This window comes from Mytilus californianus, unplaced genomic scaffold (assembly GCF_021869535.1).
Source record: "Mytilus californianus isolate M0D057914Y unplaced genomic scaffold, xbMytCali1.0.p SCAF_8, whole genome shotgun sequence".
Classification (NCBI taxonomy): domain Eukaryota; kingdom Metazoa; phylum Mollusca; class Bivalvia; order Mytilida; family Mytilidae; genus Mytilus; species Mytilus californianus.
The window spans coordinates 75,049,680-75,066,438 of record NW_026262734.1 but is presented as its reverse complement, the minus strand read 5'-3'; the positions used below and the strand labels follow the sequence as shown (position 1 = coordinate 75,066,438).

The following is a 16,759-nucleotide window of genomic DNA, read 5'->3' as shown; positions in this document are numbered from 1 at the left end:
GGATTGTACATTCATTAATGATCAACATATTTATACTTAGATATAAGAAGATGTGGTATGAGTGTCAATGAGACACATTTAAGTCCTGAACAAGTATGCACGGTGATATACATATATATGTGCAGTTTTTATTTTACTGAATTTTACAGTTTGTTCTTACGTTGTACTGTTACACCACTGTCCCAGGTTAGGAGAGGGTTGGTGCCTTCAAACTAGTTTAACTCCGCCACATTCTGTTGGTGTCTGTCCCAAGTCAGGAGCCTCTAATTCAGTGGTTGTCGTCTGTTGCTGTACATCATATTTGTTTTTCGTTCATTATTTTGTTCTTAAAACAGTCCGTTAGTTTTCTCGTTTGAATTGTTTTACATCTGTCATTTCGGGGCCTTTTATAGCTGACTATGCGGTATAGGTTTTACTCATTGTTGAAGGCCGTACGGTGACTTGTAGTTGTTAATTCCTGTGTCATTTTGGTCTCTTAAAAACCAAAAATGGTCATTTTGTCATTTTGTCTCTTGTGGAGAGTTGTCTCATTGGCAATCATACCACATCTTCTTATTTTTATATTCAGCCATCTTGACCATGTTGACTGAATAGATTTATATGTTGAAAGTGTTTGAAATTAATCAATCAATCAATATATCGAATAGTTTATACTGGAATTGAGTTAAATGGAAAGTTTAAAACTATAACAAATCTGTTAACATGATACTGAGTGTCTATTTATTCTATGACATATAAAACTTTATATCTTTAACATCTTTTTATTTATATTGTGTCATAGATCAAACTTATTCGTTCATTGTATATTTACTTGTTTTTGTGTATTGTCTTCTTGATCGAGTTAAGCCATTTCAATTGATATTTTATTGTGTGTCTTTTTATTTTGTAATGTTATACCACTGTTTCAGGTTAGAGTGAAGGTGGACGCCTGTTAAAACGTTTAAACCCACTGCATTTTTATGCACCTGTCCAAGGTCAGTGGTTTTCGTTTGTTGGTGTGGTTCATAAGTGTTTCTCGTTTCTCGTTTTTATATAAATTAGACCGTTGGTTCTCCTGTTTGAATTGTTGAACACTAGTCTTTTTGGGGCCCTTTTTAGCTTGCTGTTCGGTGTGAGCCAAGGCTCCGTGTTGAAGGCCGTACTTTGACCTATACTTGTTTACTTTTTACACATTGTGACTTGGATGGATAGTTGTCTCATTGGCACTCATACCACATCTTCTTATTTATATTTAAAGTAACTTTATAGTGAGGAGAACAATCCCTATGTCTCGCCTTCATAGGCGAAGCATTAATGTTTGAAACATCTTTTAAAACGACTTGGGATACAGTAAATAAGTCCTTTCATACTTAATTTTTGACTATAAAAACTACCATGAATTACACAGTATGTAATTGTTGAACATTAAACAATTATAACAAGTTATAAATCATTACAAATGTCAAAATTATTTAGTATGACAATAAATCAATTAATTTAAAATAATGTATAAAAAATGTACATAACAATTATTCGACACCCCTGTTTTCACCTGGACATCAATTATACACCAAAATTTCTTATAGAAAAATAATCACATACACGTAATTAAACAATTTAAAGAAATAAATAGATGCAAACAACGTTTTGACGTTGATTCATGTTCCTTACTAAACAAAGGTTATACTTAATATTCAGAACACATGTGTGCGGACAACAATGTATGAAACAGACACGATTTACTAAATTAATTAACGAGAAATTATGATTATATCATTATGAAAGGTAAGAAACAATAATTTGATATCATTATCTTCAAATAATATGAGTAAGATCACATTCGTAATTACTTTCTCGCTGGTTAATCAATTGAATAGCATTGGTAGTAGTCAATAATTATTTCTCTACTAAGCACAAATTACACCTATAAGATAACATAAAAATGACAATTGAAAATGACGTAAACTGCAAATGCTAACCGAGACAAAAAAAAATCCAAAAACGCATTTCCTCTGAGATAAAAGATGGGTTATCCAAGTGTTCAGTTAATTTCGTCAATTGTGAAAAAAACTACAATTGTCACTTATTGATGGTGTAACATTATTATTTATTTAGTGGATAATGTCAATTTATCGCAGTATTTGATTGACTCTGACTCAGTTAACTAATATGTAAACTAAGATAATCACAACAAAGTCGTAACAATTCACTTTCCGCTATATAGATGATGTTCTCTCACTAAATAATTCAAAATTTGGTGACTTATGTTGAACGCATCTATCCTACCGAACTTGAGATAAAGGATACAACAGATACAGTTAAGTCTGCCTCATATCTCGACTTACGTCTAGAAATTGACAATGAGGGTCGGTTGAAAACAAAACTTTACGACAAAGGAGATGATTTCAGCTTCCCAATTGTGAACTTTCCATTTCTATGTAGCAACATTCCAGCAGCGCCTGCATATGGAGTATATATATCTCCCAGTTGATACGATATTCCAGGGCATGTATTTCCTACCATGATTTTCTTGATAGAAGGTTGCTGCTTACAAGAAAGCTATTAGACCAAGAGTTCCAATTGGTGAAGTTGAAATCACCCCTTCGTAAATTTTACGGACGCCATCACGTGTTGGTTGACCGTTATCGAATATCCGTTTCACAGATGACGACGGATATTTTCTAATTGTCTTAATTACAACCCCGTCCCCTTTTCCCCGAATGTGACCTACCGAATTAGACTTATCACCGGGTTTGTACTAAAATGAGCAATACGACGGGTGTCACATGTAGAGCAGGATCTGGTCAACCTTTCCGGAGCACCTGAGATCACCCCCAGTTTTTGGTGGGCTTCGTGTTGCTCAGTCTTTATTTTTCTATGTTGTGTTTTGTGTACTGCTGTTTGTCTGTTGGTATTTTTCTTTCTTAACCATGGCGTTGTCATTTTATCTTCGACATCTGAGTTTGAATGTCCCTTTGGTACATGTATCTTTCGCCTCTCTTTTAATATAAGAAAGAATGCAATATAAAGGATTCTACGTGTTACCTAATTTACTCAGTACATACATGTATACATGCATAATAGGAGATGTTTGATATTAACCCTCCATGAGACGGCAACACACCGACACAGGAAAAAAGAAAATACATCTAGAGGGAGGTAAACATACGGTCTTTCAAGCTCTAAATCTCCCCGAGTCTAGACTGAGAAGGTCACCCATTGTTTTCTGTGCTGTTCCCAATGCTTATAAAAAATACCTCTGTCTATTACACAGTATGAAAGTTCGTGTTCACAGAAAAAAATAGATAACAACGGAAAAGTATATTACTACTAAAATGCATTCGCCAAGGTCTTTGGTTGTAATAGATGCAATCTTAGTTTTTCATATACTTCAATTAAAATTTATCATCATGTTTGTAACAAAAGACGTCAATTCCCATGATTGCCCATGATTGCCATAACACGGATGCCTACGAGGACAGTATAGTGCTATCGACCTAATGGTAGTAAGTTGGGTAGGGCATACATAAATTAAGCCGTTAGTTTTCTTGTTGGAATTGTTTAACATTTGTCATTTCGGGGCCTTTCATAGCTGACTAAGCGGTATGGGTTTTACTCATCGTTGAACGCCGTACGGTGACCTATAGTTGTTAATTTCTGTGTCAGTTGGTCTCTTGTGGAGAGTTGTCTGATTGGCAATCATACCACATCTTTTTATTTTTATATGTCTCATTTATGATCATTTATTACCTTTTAAACATAGCCATAATCAGGAACGGTCAGCGCAACGCACAACTTATACGAGGAACTTTATTATGAAGGAGGGACATAACGTAATAGCCGAACACGTCAATAGTCAACTGTCCTGGAGAGTCGGTATCATGAACAGATATATCATGTTAAGGAGGGGTATTTGCGAAAAATACCAGTCGAGAGAATGTTAAATTTCGCGAGCCGTAAGTCGAGGGAAATTCATTCTCAAGACTGGTATTTTTCGCAAATACCCCTCAAGAACATGCTATATCTGTTTAATTACACCGAATGTTAACGTTCAAAAACGCATTGATGATCGTGACGTTACAAGCGTCCAGTCGGATAGAGTATTTTTTGGCAAATATCCACGGCAGAGAGGGTAAAAAAGGCATATCCTTTTTGCATATACCCCGGCGGCGTTAAAAAATGAACGATATTCATTTGATAACAGTAAATTGGTGAAAAATACACTGGCTATCAACCAATCAAAACCCAGGATTCTTACATAAGGTGTAATTATATTATAAAAACCACAAAACTTATCAATCGAAGATAACATGAATGTAACAGATGACAGCCTTTGTCCCCATGTGAGACTGAATAACAGTCCAATAACAGGGAAGCATCGACATTATATTAGACATGATAAATACGGAAACATGGTGCATTGTGGATAAAGACGATACATTTAGAATTAAGTGGCTGTACTAGTCCCTAACACTTAAAACTACAAAAAAAGACTAATGTCTAACCTCTACTAGGTATTCTCCCTAATTAATTATCTTCGAGCCTTTGTTATTGTGATACACAGCTAGGAATAATAATAATTAGATGATACAAAACTAACTGTAAGACAATAAAGTCAAATCAGAAATCGGAACCAGAAAACAATAAACAAATGCGGCGAATCAAACGCAAGAAAGATACATTTAGTACTATAGTAAGATCTCTTAATATTGTTTTACCGGTACTAATATTGACTTTGTTTGGGATAGATTAAAATAACTAAATATGCTATTAAATTATGATTTGTTTTGTCCTACATCCTGTCGATACTATTTATAATTTGGGATTGCAACATTTCTTTTCCCGGACTGTTTATGATGACTTTACACTAAATCCGTTGGATGTGTACTAATTGACACTTTAGTTTGCATGAGAGAACATTTTTAGGAACAAGGAATGTTGTATATCAATAGAGAACGCTTAATAATAAAGCTTTAGGCAATACAGTCTTACCAAAAAACTGGGAATTATATCAAACTCGATCACGGTTTTTGAACGGATGTCTCCGTTGGACCAGAGAACTCCAAACGCATTATGCAACCATTTCCCACGTTTTTGGGAAGTCTCCGTTGGACAAGAGAATTGTAATGCATTATGCCACTCTTTCTTGAATAAACCTCGCTTTGCCTTAAAAACGTGTAGAAACAAAATGAAACATTGACAGCAAGGACTCCACGAAAGTAAAATTTACTAAGTAACAAAAACCAAAAATGGTCCGACACTTGAAAACCCAAATTTTCTAAGAACACCTTGTACTGGAGAAAGATAACCGTTTTGGAACGAAGCTAGGGATATTCTTTATAAAGAAACTATTTAAAATTAACATACTAAAATTCAGACCGTTAAACTCATAGTGAAAACGAAATAAGTCGAAATAAATAAGCATATTAAAAATTACAAATATTTACAATATAATTTTCAGGTATAATACTAGCTGGAATTTATCTGGTTATCTGCACAAATGTTGCCTTGTGTCAAGTTATACCCGGCCTGTCACCATCAAAACCAAACCGAATGTTACAGGCATGTATGACTAGAACGGGACCAGTTGTTAACAGTGAACCAGCATACAACAATCAACCAGCTAACTCTATAAATCAGTGGTGTCAGTGAGTATCTAGCTGCACAAATATAATTATATTATATAAAATTCATATAAATGCAAGACAACAAAATATCAAATGAATAATGCATCACAATTAAAAAATTAATTCCAAAAATGTAATAAGTTCTTAATAAGCATTCTATGGAAAACGAACATTCTATAAATTAAAGAGCACGAAATCTACTGCCAACGAGGGGTTGTGTTCACGTTTCTTCAACATTTGATATTTTTGTATAAAAGGTAAATCATTTCTTGTTGGAGAAACGTGTTTTTTTTTTTTTTTTTTTTGGCAACATGAATAATTGAAATTTATCCGTAATTGGAGTTACAGTGAATCCAGATCAAACTAAAATTTGAATGATCTAACTGATTGGTAGTTGAGAAAATTTAAAGTAAAATTAGACAAAAATATAATTATTTCACCAAAAACCTCATTAATGGGTCATTTTCTATGTCGAACTTTCAGTACACCTATGCTAAAAAAAATATTTTTAAAGGAAAATGCAGTTGTAAGTGTTTAAATGAAAGTTTGTAGGATTCATGAGTCGGACCATCAATAATAAACACGATTTAGATCTATTTTGATAAGATTAAAATATATTTAAATCAGATTTTTGAGTAATTTATGTGCGTACAGTGTCAGGGTAATACATTTCAAATTATTTGTTTTCATATTTTCTGATTGCCTTGATATCTGCAAAAATAACTATTTTACAATGTTTATAATAGCTCTAACGAAAAATCACAGATTCTTTATTATTCTATGTAACATTTTTTTCTACAAACTAAATTCAATCGGCGTACATGAAATGCATGTATATCCTGTTACAGCTACTTAACCAATCGTTAAATTGTTTCTCCCTATGAATATGGAAGTTCTAGTCAGTGATGATTTCAAAAGCACAAAGCACCCTAAAAATTTAGCACAGCACGTGTCTTGCATAACAGTGTTAGAGAAAGGAAAAATCAAGACATTTAGTGAAAAAAATTAGTTGGTACCGTTTTATCATGTCTATGCTGTTACCAACATATTTATCAATTACACCAATATTAAACTTATAAAAAGTGCAATTACGTGTTTGAAACCAAAAACACAGCAGAAATACATTAAAGGGTGTAGTTATTTCACAACAGCATTCATAAATGAAGAAATTTATCTGTCCTGTTATGTCTATCCTGTTACTATGGTTACTGTAATTACAGTAACAGGATAGACAATATTTGACAGAAACGTCATAAACAAGTATATAATTACATATAGTTTAACACATATTGGATGATTAGTTATTCATGTGTTATTTGAACTCGTTTAAAGGTTACAGCGTCTTAATGTATACAAATGCAATACTTCTATCGGTTACAGGATAGACAAAACGGGTAACAGGATAGAACTTAATATGGTGATATATCGTTAATGTACGTTCCTGTTACCAAAAACAAAACGACAAAAGAAAACCAACATGCAAGGGAATTACTTGATGTTGGGTTTATTAGAAAGAAAGAAAATGCTGAACATTATGAATTGCTATCTTAGACTTGCGTGGCTGATGGTTACATAACCTTTAAAAAACAATTTTTAGAAGTATTTTTCAGTACACATAATGAAAATATATAAAAGTTTTTACTCTTGAAAACAATCTTATTGACTATGAAAAACAAGCTTAAAATTTTATCGAAACCTTTTCTAAATAACCCGAGATATCTTTTGAACATGGTAACAGGAGAGACAAAATATTGCACCACCTATCAAAAAATGTTTCAATATATTTTTGTATGCCATTAACAAGATTGCATCTTTTTATATTGTGTTCCATTCGTACTGTTTGTTATGATTTGCCTATGAAGAGGGTTGTTTTAATTAGGAACTTTAATTCAAATTGCAATTTCAAAATTCGACTTTTTTTGAGAATGACCCATATACAAACAACAGTTATTCACAAAGTAAAAAAATATACAACCGTATAAAATGATAAACAATATAAGAAATAATGGACAAAAACACTACAAGATCCTGAAATTATGAACAGAAAAATGCGTCAACTTGCGGGAACATTAATAGTATTTTACATAAAATTCTACACTATAAACTTTAAATTAAGCACAAGTATAATTAATAAAACGACAAGTTATATTATGAATACATAAATTTGCACAGAAAAATGCATAAACATGGGTAAAATTTAATAGTATTACACAACAAATTCTGCACTACAAACTCTTGAAATTAATCACAATGAATAATTCATAGAAAATAACAAGTAATGTACAAAATGAATTAATATTTTGTACTGAACAGATATATTGAGTCTCTTAGCAAATTGTCAATAAAATACACTACACACTACAGTCGAATTTCCATGTGGAGGGTGAAGGTGGCTTGGTCGGCGTAGTCCTGGACGGTAAGTTCGACCCGAAAATGCGTTCTTTCAGTGATGACAATCTGTTGTTTACGTTTCTGTACTTCTTGGATGTGGGTCGTTGAGTTCCACCAGCTACTCCTTTTATATGATTTGCTTTTTCTATCAGGATGTTGGTGTTTGTTTGAGCATGGTTGACGTGCTTCTTTAGTTTGCTGTGCCATCCCTCTAAGTGATTGTTAGGCGTGGTCCCATGTTACTGAATTGATCTATTGTTGGCGGTTGTTTCCATCTACCCAGTACTCGTTAACATAGTCGACGAAATATGTCGTGTCGATGCCAATCACTTCGGCGTTTTCAAGTGTAGTAATGCTGTGTCTTTCTCTATATGCATCGCATGGTGATGTTGGTGAAACAAGTTTACATACAACAGTTTGGAGGCAAACTTTACAAACAATTGAGATTGTCAATCTTATAACATGACTTATTTCAAATGTTTTAATTGGTCTAATTAAATGTATGATATTTTTGGAATATCAGAGATTTCCTCCCGCCAAGCCGGTTTGTGTGAAAAAGTAGTTTTAGCCAAAAAAAAAAGTCATATACGACATTTTGGAAGCCCAGACTATGTGAAAATTATATTATACATCGTATACAGGTCTCAATATAACTTCATTAAACAAAAATTTTAATTGTTTATAAAAACCAAGCCCATCTATTGTTTGACATAGATTTTTCAAATGTCGGAGAATCGTGAATAAACCGATTGCAAAAATCGTGCGGTTAATTCGAAACAACTGAATACTGTTTACTTTGTATCATTAATTAATTTCAATTTATGGTAACAATTCATATAACGCTTTGAGAAACACTGGGAAATGCTACACGGCAATGTTGCATAAAGAATTTAGTGCGGCATTACTTAGCGCCAACAAGAGGGAAATGGGATAAAACTAGGTTTTCTGTTTTTAGCTATAAAAAAAACTATGCCCGTGTCTGTTGTGACGTTTTTGATTTCAATGAGCGTAATCTATGTATTACTGGTAAATTATTAAGTCAGGGATTTCGTTACCACGAATTACTTTAAACCTTTACTAAATTCTTCCATAGATATAAAGATTTGGTTTGGAAGTTTGGTTGTAGCTGTAGAAAACGTATTTTTAACATGATAGCACATATTATTTTTATGGAGATGTTGTTTACCGAGCCAGGAAATTTAGATACGATCCGGGTAAACTTATCGATCCTTTAAATAAACTTATTCTAAAAGGTTACCAATTCAACGTTATAATTAGATCTTTGAATATTGTTTTTATTGATATTAATATTGATTTGTTATCAGTAAATTAAAATCAAACTAACTATTATTTTTATATACATATGCACATTCGTGGCTCTACAATCTGTCGATACCTGTATCTTGGCATTACACAAGGTAATGTTTTTCTCTGACTGTTAATGACGTCTGTACACTAAATCCATTGAATGTTGGATGTGTACTGATTGATATTTTAGTCTTAGATGCATGATTTTTTTATTAGTTGTTATTGACTTTGAACTAACTGTCAGTAACTGCAAGTACTCTCAGATCTGTACTAATTGTCTTTTGTTGTGCGGATGTATAAGTAACCTGCCATGTCCACTCTGTGTTTTGTTTGATGTATTTCTGCTTTGTATCGATCTGATGAGTTAAGCCCTTTGCAACTGATTTTTATAGTTTGTTCTTATGTTGTACTGTTACACCACTGTCCCAGTTAGGGGGAGGGTTGGCGTGCCTTCAAACTAGTTTAACGCCGCTACATTCTATATGTGCCTGTCCCAAGTCAGGAGCCTGTAATTGAGTGGTTGTCTTTTTTTGCTGTTTCTCATATTTGTTTTTCATTTATTGTTTTGCATAGTTCGTTCTTGTTGTGCCGTTACACCACTTTCCTAAGTTAGTGGGAGGGTTTGGTGCGCCAACAAACTAGTTTAACACCGACTCATTCTGTATGTGCCTGTCCCAAGTCAGGAGTCTGTAATTCAGTGGTTGTCGTTCGTTGCTGTATATCGTATTTGTTTTTCGTTCATTATTTTGTACATAAATGAGGCCGTTAGTTTTCTCATTTGAATAGTTTTACATTTGTCATTTCGGGGCCTTTTATAGCTGACTACTGTGAATTCATTTATTTTCGTGGGTACCAATTTTCATGGATTAAGGAAAACTTGCATGTTCGTGGATATTTAATTTCGTGGTTTTGCCGAAGTCTGCATACAAGTCTAAAGGAAATTTGTTATTCATTGAACATTTAATTCGTGGTTCACCTGTACCCACGAAATTCACGGAAATTGGTATCCAACGAATAATAATAAATCCACAGTATGCGGTATGGGTTTTACTCATTGTTGAAGGCCGTATGGTGGCACATAGTTGTTAATTTCTGTGTCATTTGGTCTCTTGTGGAGAGTTGTCTAATTGGCAATCATACCACATCTTCTTATTTTTATAACACATGGACCCCCATTTTTTCTTAGTGTATTGCTTCAAGAATGATATATTATATCAAAATTACAAGAACAAAATTGGTAGATTTTTTACTGCATGTACTTTTAGTGGAAATACCGTGTTTACGGCATTCTATTACCAATTATTGAATTGAATGACTTTTGATAGATTACATCTAATTCAATTTTCAGTTTGCGATTTACTTAGTAAAGCCATATGACGGCAGAACATTTTGCACAAAATGGTCGAAAATATTTCTATCCATTTGAAATTTCTATAACTTTTACGGAAAGGTATTGGAATATAAAACAAATTGAAATATTTCGAAAAATAAGTTACGAAGGTTTATTTTTCTTTGCAAGTTTCTAGAGTGCATATCAACATTTACTCTTAGTCCAAATTTAATGGAAAAATCAACGCAAGACATTTTCTCCGTTGTATGTCTTAAGAATATTGTAACATTTTACGTGCCATATCTTTGATTCAGTTACATTGTTTTCTTTCATGATTTACAATGGACGAACCAAGGCTGCCATAAAGCCTCCAAACATTATACATACAATTAGTACTGCAAGCGGAGGTTATATTCGGATGAAAAACTAGAAAAAAATAAGAATATGAATTTTGTTTTTTGTTTGCCTATATAAAAAAAAAAGGAGATTTGACAATGAGACAATTATCCACCTTTGTTGTGTATGTATTTATTGCTATGATGCTGTTGGCATTGATGTACATTTTGAATACTGTATGCATAAGCATTAGTCTCTGCAGAGACGTTAGTCGAAAAAAAATTGATATCTGCTATGTGTGTTTTCCTATTACTGAAGAAATTGCAACAACCCTGAAGATATAACTAACAAATTCAATCTTTTTAAGGTTAGGTTTAGGGAAGTTTACATTGTGATAATGTTTTTCTAATACTTTAATGAGAATCAATCAATACACTTTATTCCCCAAATCACCCTTAATTCCTTTATTGTATTCTGGAGTCAAACTTACTTTGAACAGACAGTTATATATTCTTTTATTTTATAACAGAATCTACCAGACCACTTTACCATGCGTAACAAAGTATTTACCATCGGCTAGTTCTTCCAATCCCAACGACTGGTACTTAAGCCTAGTATATGACCAAGAATACGCAAACAAAACCAGTAATGGTGTTTGTTCTAGACTTAAAAGTAAGTTTTCATACAACTACATTTTCTTTACTGCGACACATTTAGAGAACGAGATTAAAAACGACGGTTCTACAATATCAAATCCAAAGGTCGAATATCCATTGGGAAATTCAAGAGATGACACAGAGAATCCTAAATTTAGACATTCAAAAGCTGTATTGTTCATGTTGTTGTCTCAGTACGAGTAAACGGCAAACAATATTGAAAAATAAAATGCTGTGAAAACAGCCAGTAGACGCCTTCAACTTATTTATTCTTTATAAAAAAAAAATACCAATACAAATATGTATATAGAACTATATAGAATGAATCTGTGTAACAAATTCAGGAATTTTCTGATATATGAAAAAGCGCAAATTTACGAAACAAGTTAATTAATTTTTAATGAAACAAGATATATGTTAGGATGAATATACGGAAAAAATAACCTCAATTTATTATACATTGTGACAGAATATGGAAACAGAATGGGATGTCTGACAACAGATATGAATCAAGCGGAAATGTGTGTCAGCATGCTGACGTCACCCATAGCAGCACACATCCACAAGGCGTTCCAACTGAACTCTACATCGAATGTTGGAGATGAGAATTCACTCAGAGCTTGCTTGTATGTTCAGTAAAAAAAGGTTTACTTTGAATTCAAATGTAAATGAATAAGTTCAGAAATTATTCATTCCCTGACCCATAATTGTCAATTTGAAATGTTTGCTACAAGTCAATTTAATATTTGTAATGCCCCTATTATTAAATGGCTTACTGCTTTGATATTATTTCCCACAAGTCTATTTAATCTAACAACAGGCGACATTTTCAAAATGAGAAATGTAGTGCCTTCAATGAAATGTACAAGCTCAGTGATCAACCTACTATTTATCCAGCTGTTCGCAAAATATGTACAATTTAAACAAACTTAAATAATTCTTATATGATTTACATATCTACAAATACGTGCATGTAATTTTTACGTTAATATCCCCCTTCATTTACAGTTCGTAGCATATCAATTCACTGAGATTTATTCACTGGTAACCATGATTCTCCAGAAAATCATATATCTTCTCTTATGGACTTCTGTGTTACAAGTCAGAGCTCTAACCGACTGAGCTAAAGAAGTACTTCCCTCCCTCAACCAATAACGGGTGGCTAAGTATCTACTACTCAAGGGAAGTAATCCCATCAAACTTCCCAACCTCAAGAGTCGTCATACCATTATGACTCTCACATCACCTGGCTACATATGCTACAAATAGTTTCTAACCACCGTGAGATTTTTTAGTTGAGTACCTAATGTAACCAGAGAGCATGATTCTTATTAGAAAATCACATCTTCTCCTCCGGAACCTCTGTGTTAAATTCTAACCGACTTAGCAAAAGAAGTACTTCATTAGCTCAACCACATCTTCGCTAGCCAAGGGTTATGATCCAGTCCCCTCCTCTCCACCCTTGGCGGATTAAGATAGAATTTCGGATCCACGATGTTATGATTTTCATTGGTCGCAGTTGTAACTGGCTGCATCCAATCAAAAATAGCCGTTAATATGACCACGTGAATATGTAGACAATGTAAATAAATAATTGCACTGGCAGATTGTGCAACAAGTCTTTATCCCCAAAACATAAGACGATATTTAGTGACAATCTTGCAGTTCTTAATCAACTAATTGAAGTTTATGGGTATGTTTCTCGCGCAAATGTTGGAATGCCAATGTTTATTTTCTGTTCCTGCTTCACGAAATTTGTAAACACTGTTTTTACACCTCCCTACTGAAGATTGTTCGAGTGCTACCATTGTTCAAGAATTATGTAGTCGGAATGGGCGTGACTTTTGTCTACCGATAGATGGCGCATCATTATAATCACAAATGTTGGCTTGATCTGCCAAGGGTGGAGAGGAGAGGACTGGAACTTAATCCTTAGCTAGCGAAGATGGCTCAACCGCTTACGACTGGCAAAGTATCTACTGCTAAGGGAGGCACATCCCATCACATGCGCAACATACATGAATAGAATCTAGGGATTTCAGAAAGTTAAATTTGAAAGAAAGAATAAAAAATGTTTTGGTTGAGATTGATTTGACAAGATTTAAACGCATTTTTTTCTGCAGGATTTTTATGTGTAATCTGGGACCGATTAACTTACAAACTAAATAAAAGTACGACGGTGTTTTTAATCCTAGTATGATAGATTAAAATGGAATCAAAAAGTGGTCGATGAAAATAGGACCAATACAAAAAATAGACAACGGACAATCAACAAAACAAAAGACAAGTAAATTGACATCAAGTAAAAAAAATCCAATTTACAAATTAAACCCGGATGTCTTGGAAAGTTCCCCTCAGGTAGAGAGATGAGAGAAAGATAACACCGTGAACAAAAAAAATGACAAATAGACAACCACTTGTCCACAAAACAGATTGAGCAACACATATCCTACCAAAAAACCTGGGGTCAACTTATTTGTTTTGAAAATGTAAACAACCGTGGTGTTTCTTATGACAAATAAAATCCGGCATTTAATCAAATTGGTTGATAAGTCATAAAAAGTAAAATCACAAAAATACTGAACTCCGAGGAAAATTCAAAAAGGAAAGTCCCTAATGAAATGGCAAAATCAAAAGCTCAAACATATCAAACGAATGGATATCAACTGTTATATTCCTGACTTGGTACAGGCATTTTCTTATGTAGAAAATGGTGGATTGAACCTGGTTTTATAGCTAGCTAAACCTCTCACTTGTATGACAGTTGCATCAAATTCCATTATATTGACAACGATGCGTGAACAAAACAAACAGACACAATAGGTAAACATGTCAAGAATAGGGGTACAGCAGTCAACATTGTGTTATCATCTTAATCACTAAAAAAACAAACAAATAAAAACACATTTCGGCTTCCTGTCAATATTGTTATCTAATCATTAATTTCAGAATTCCAGTCACAACTTCCAGATGTTTTGAACCCTTTTTCAAAACTTGTCGAAGAGGAATACAAAAACTTCTTTCAAAATATTTTAAGATACTCAGTGGAAAATGTCTAAAAATTGCTAGAACATACCAAAATGTTACAACCCCGAAACCATACAAAAAGGGTGAAGTTACATCTGAGAAACCTTTGGAAGAGAAAGAAGATACAGAAGACACTTCACATAAGATATCAGGAAACGACAGAACAGAAACTCCAGATAATTTACAACAACACGACACAAGAGTGTCAGCCACTGCTCAGTCTGAGGACAATGATAATACCAAGTTACAATCCAAACATGTACCTAGACAAACTCCGGATTCAATTTCTGGTAAAACACTATCAACTTCAACAATAAATGAAAAACAAATAAAGTCTACGGGAACAAGAAACAACGATGTACAACAAATAAGACCTCCTTTCGAAAGCGTAGTTAAAATGAGAATAATAGAAAGAGTTATTCATTCAGATGTCGAAATTGAACCAAATCAAAATTCAAACCGTTTTAATATCGTTCCAGGTAGACATGCAATTAATGTAAACGAACCTCTTGTTATAACTAAGCACAGACTTGACGATCATGGACGGACGACAAAATTTCCAAAGCAAATAGTTAATGAAAATCCTTCTACGGACGAAATTATTGATATGCCAGAAGTCGACGAAGATGAGCTTTCTACTAATTCCACTAACCAATTGGAAGATGATATAAATTTCCAGAAAATTGTTCATACAACACCTGAAACATTAACACCCGACAAAAGGGATGACAGTTTCTTTCAACCAAGACCTGCCAAGCAGATGGATACGACCACTGTTACGTTAGAAAAAGTGACTGAAGACATTTATATAGAGGACAGTAAAATTTTATCGGCAATGAAACCACTGTCCGAGAAAGAAATAGATCGTCCAGATCAAGATAAAGAAGTACAGAGTATTCTGACAACTTTTGGTAACCACACAGAAAGCAGTGAAAGTGAAGATGACAGTGTGATCAGTGAGTCTGCAAGAAGTGAAAGTGAAGATGACAGTGAGATCAGTGAATCTGAAAGAAGTACTAAAGCTCAGTCTATACCTTCTTCTACTCTTAAAATGGATTTATCAAATCAAGAAAAGACTAGAACTACTACAGAAACATTGAAATCTCAAAAGGGTTCACAAAAAGTCGGATCAGGAGGACCAACACTTGGATATAGTTATATTGTTTTAGTTACACTGACTGTTATATCCGTTTCAATCAAAACCCTGTAGCTAAAATTGTTTTTTTTTCTATGATATTTTTCAGTGTATTGTTCTTTGTGATTATATTTTTACCGCCTCGTCATTGGTTGTCTTATGTCTTATATCTAATGTTTTATGTCTTATATTTAAAGTTTTATGTTATTTGAAGAATTTGATTATCTGCGATAGTTCTTGTTCAAATATTCACAACATTTTTACTCTGGGTAATTTAGAGCTTGACATATTGTATAGACAGCTGTCTATTAACGAATTCTGTATGTTGATCTTAAGATAGCTTTTGGTTATTTGTGTCGTTGGATGGGTTTTTATCTTAGTTAAGTTTACCTCTTAAGATTGAAATGATAACAGATAATGTCCACAAAATGATATCATTCCTTCAGGATGCATTCCTCAAATTCATAACTCTTTAGTGCACAGACAATTCTTACAGTGTTATCTTTACCACTTTTTATCATGTTCCAAACTTTATTAGTGTGAGATTTTTTAAAGTTCATCTTTGTGATTTTCGAACCATCAGATGCCTATTTTACCAGGAGGTCATACGTAAATTTCGACAACATCTGTTCATTTCCCATATAAATAATGACTGTGATTCAGTTATCGATTTCCTATCCAAACTACTTTACAGTTGATCACAATATAATAGATATCTTAATTACACTCTCTTCCTTTTCTGCCCTGATGGCAAAATCTAAATTTCAAAACATTGAGCATAGCCAACTATTACAGTGTATTTACATTATGTCAAATATGAAATTCATATCTTTAATAGACTTCTGGGATATTGAAATTGTGTTGTTTGACCCTTTAGAACTCTTTGCTAATCTAAATGTCGGTTTTGACCCCTAGCAACCATGCCTCAAGGACCAAACGAAACATACAACACCATCATTTACATTTCTGT

General features: G+C 33.5%; 1 protein-coding gene across 1 annotated transcript; it reads left to right on the top strand.

Moving 5' to 3' along the window:
• Window positions 1–1,659: 1,659 nt before the first annotated feature.
• Window positions 1,660–15,937, top strand: LOC127712475 (uncharacterized). The gene is made up of 5 exons (XM_052218928.1): window positions 1,660–1,764; window positions 5,441–5,627; window positions 11,501–11,643; window positions 12,097–12,253; window positions 14,577–15,937. Exons 1-5 carry the CDS (start codon window positions 1,758–1,760, stop codon window positions 15,862–15,864), a joined length of 1,782 nt encoding a protein of 593 aa, XP_052074888.1. The 5' UTR covers window positions 1,660–1,757; the 3' UTR covers window positions 15,865–15,937.
• The last annotated feature ends 822 nt before the right edge of the window (window positions 15,938–16,759 follow it).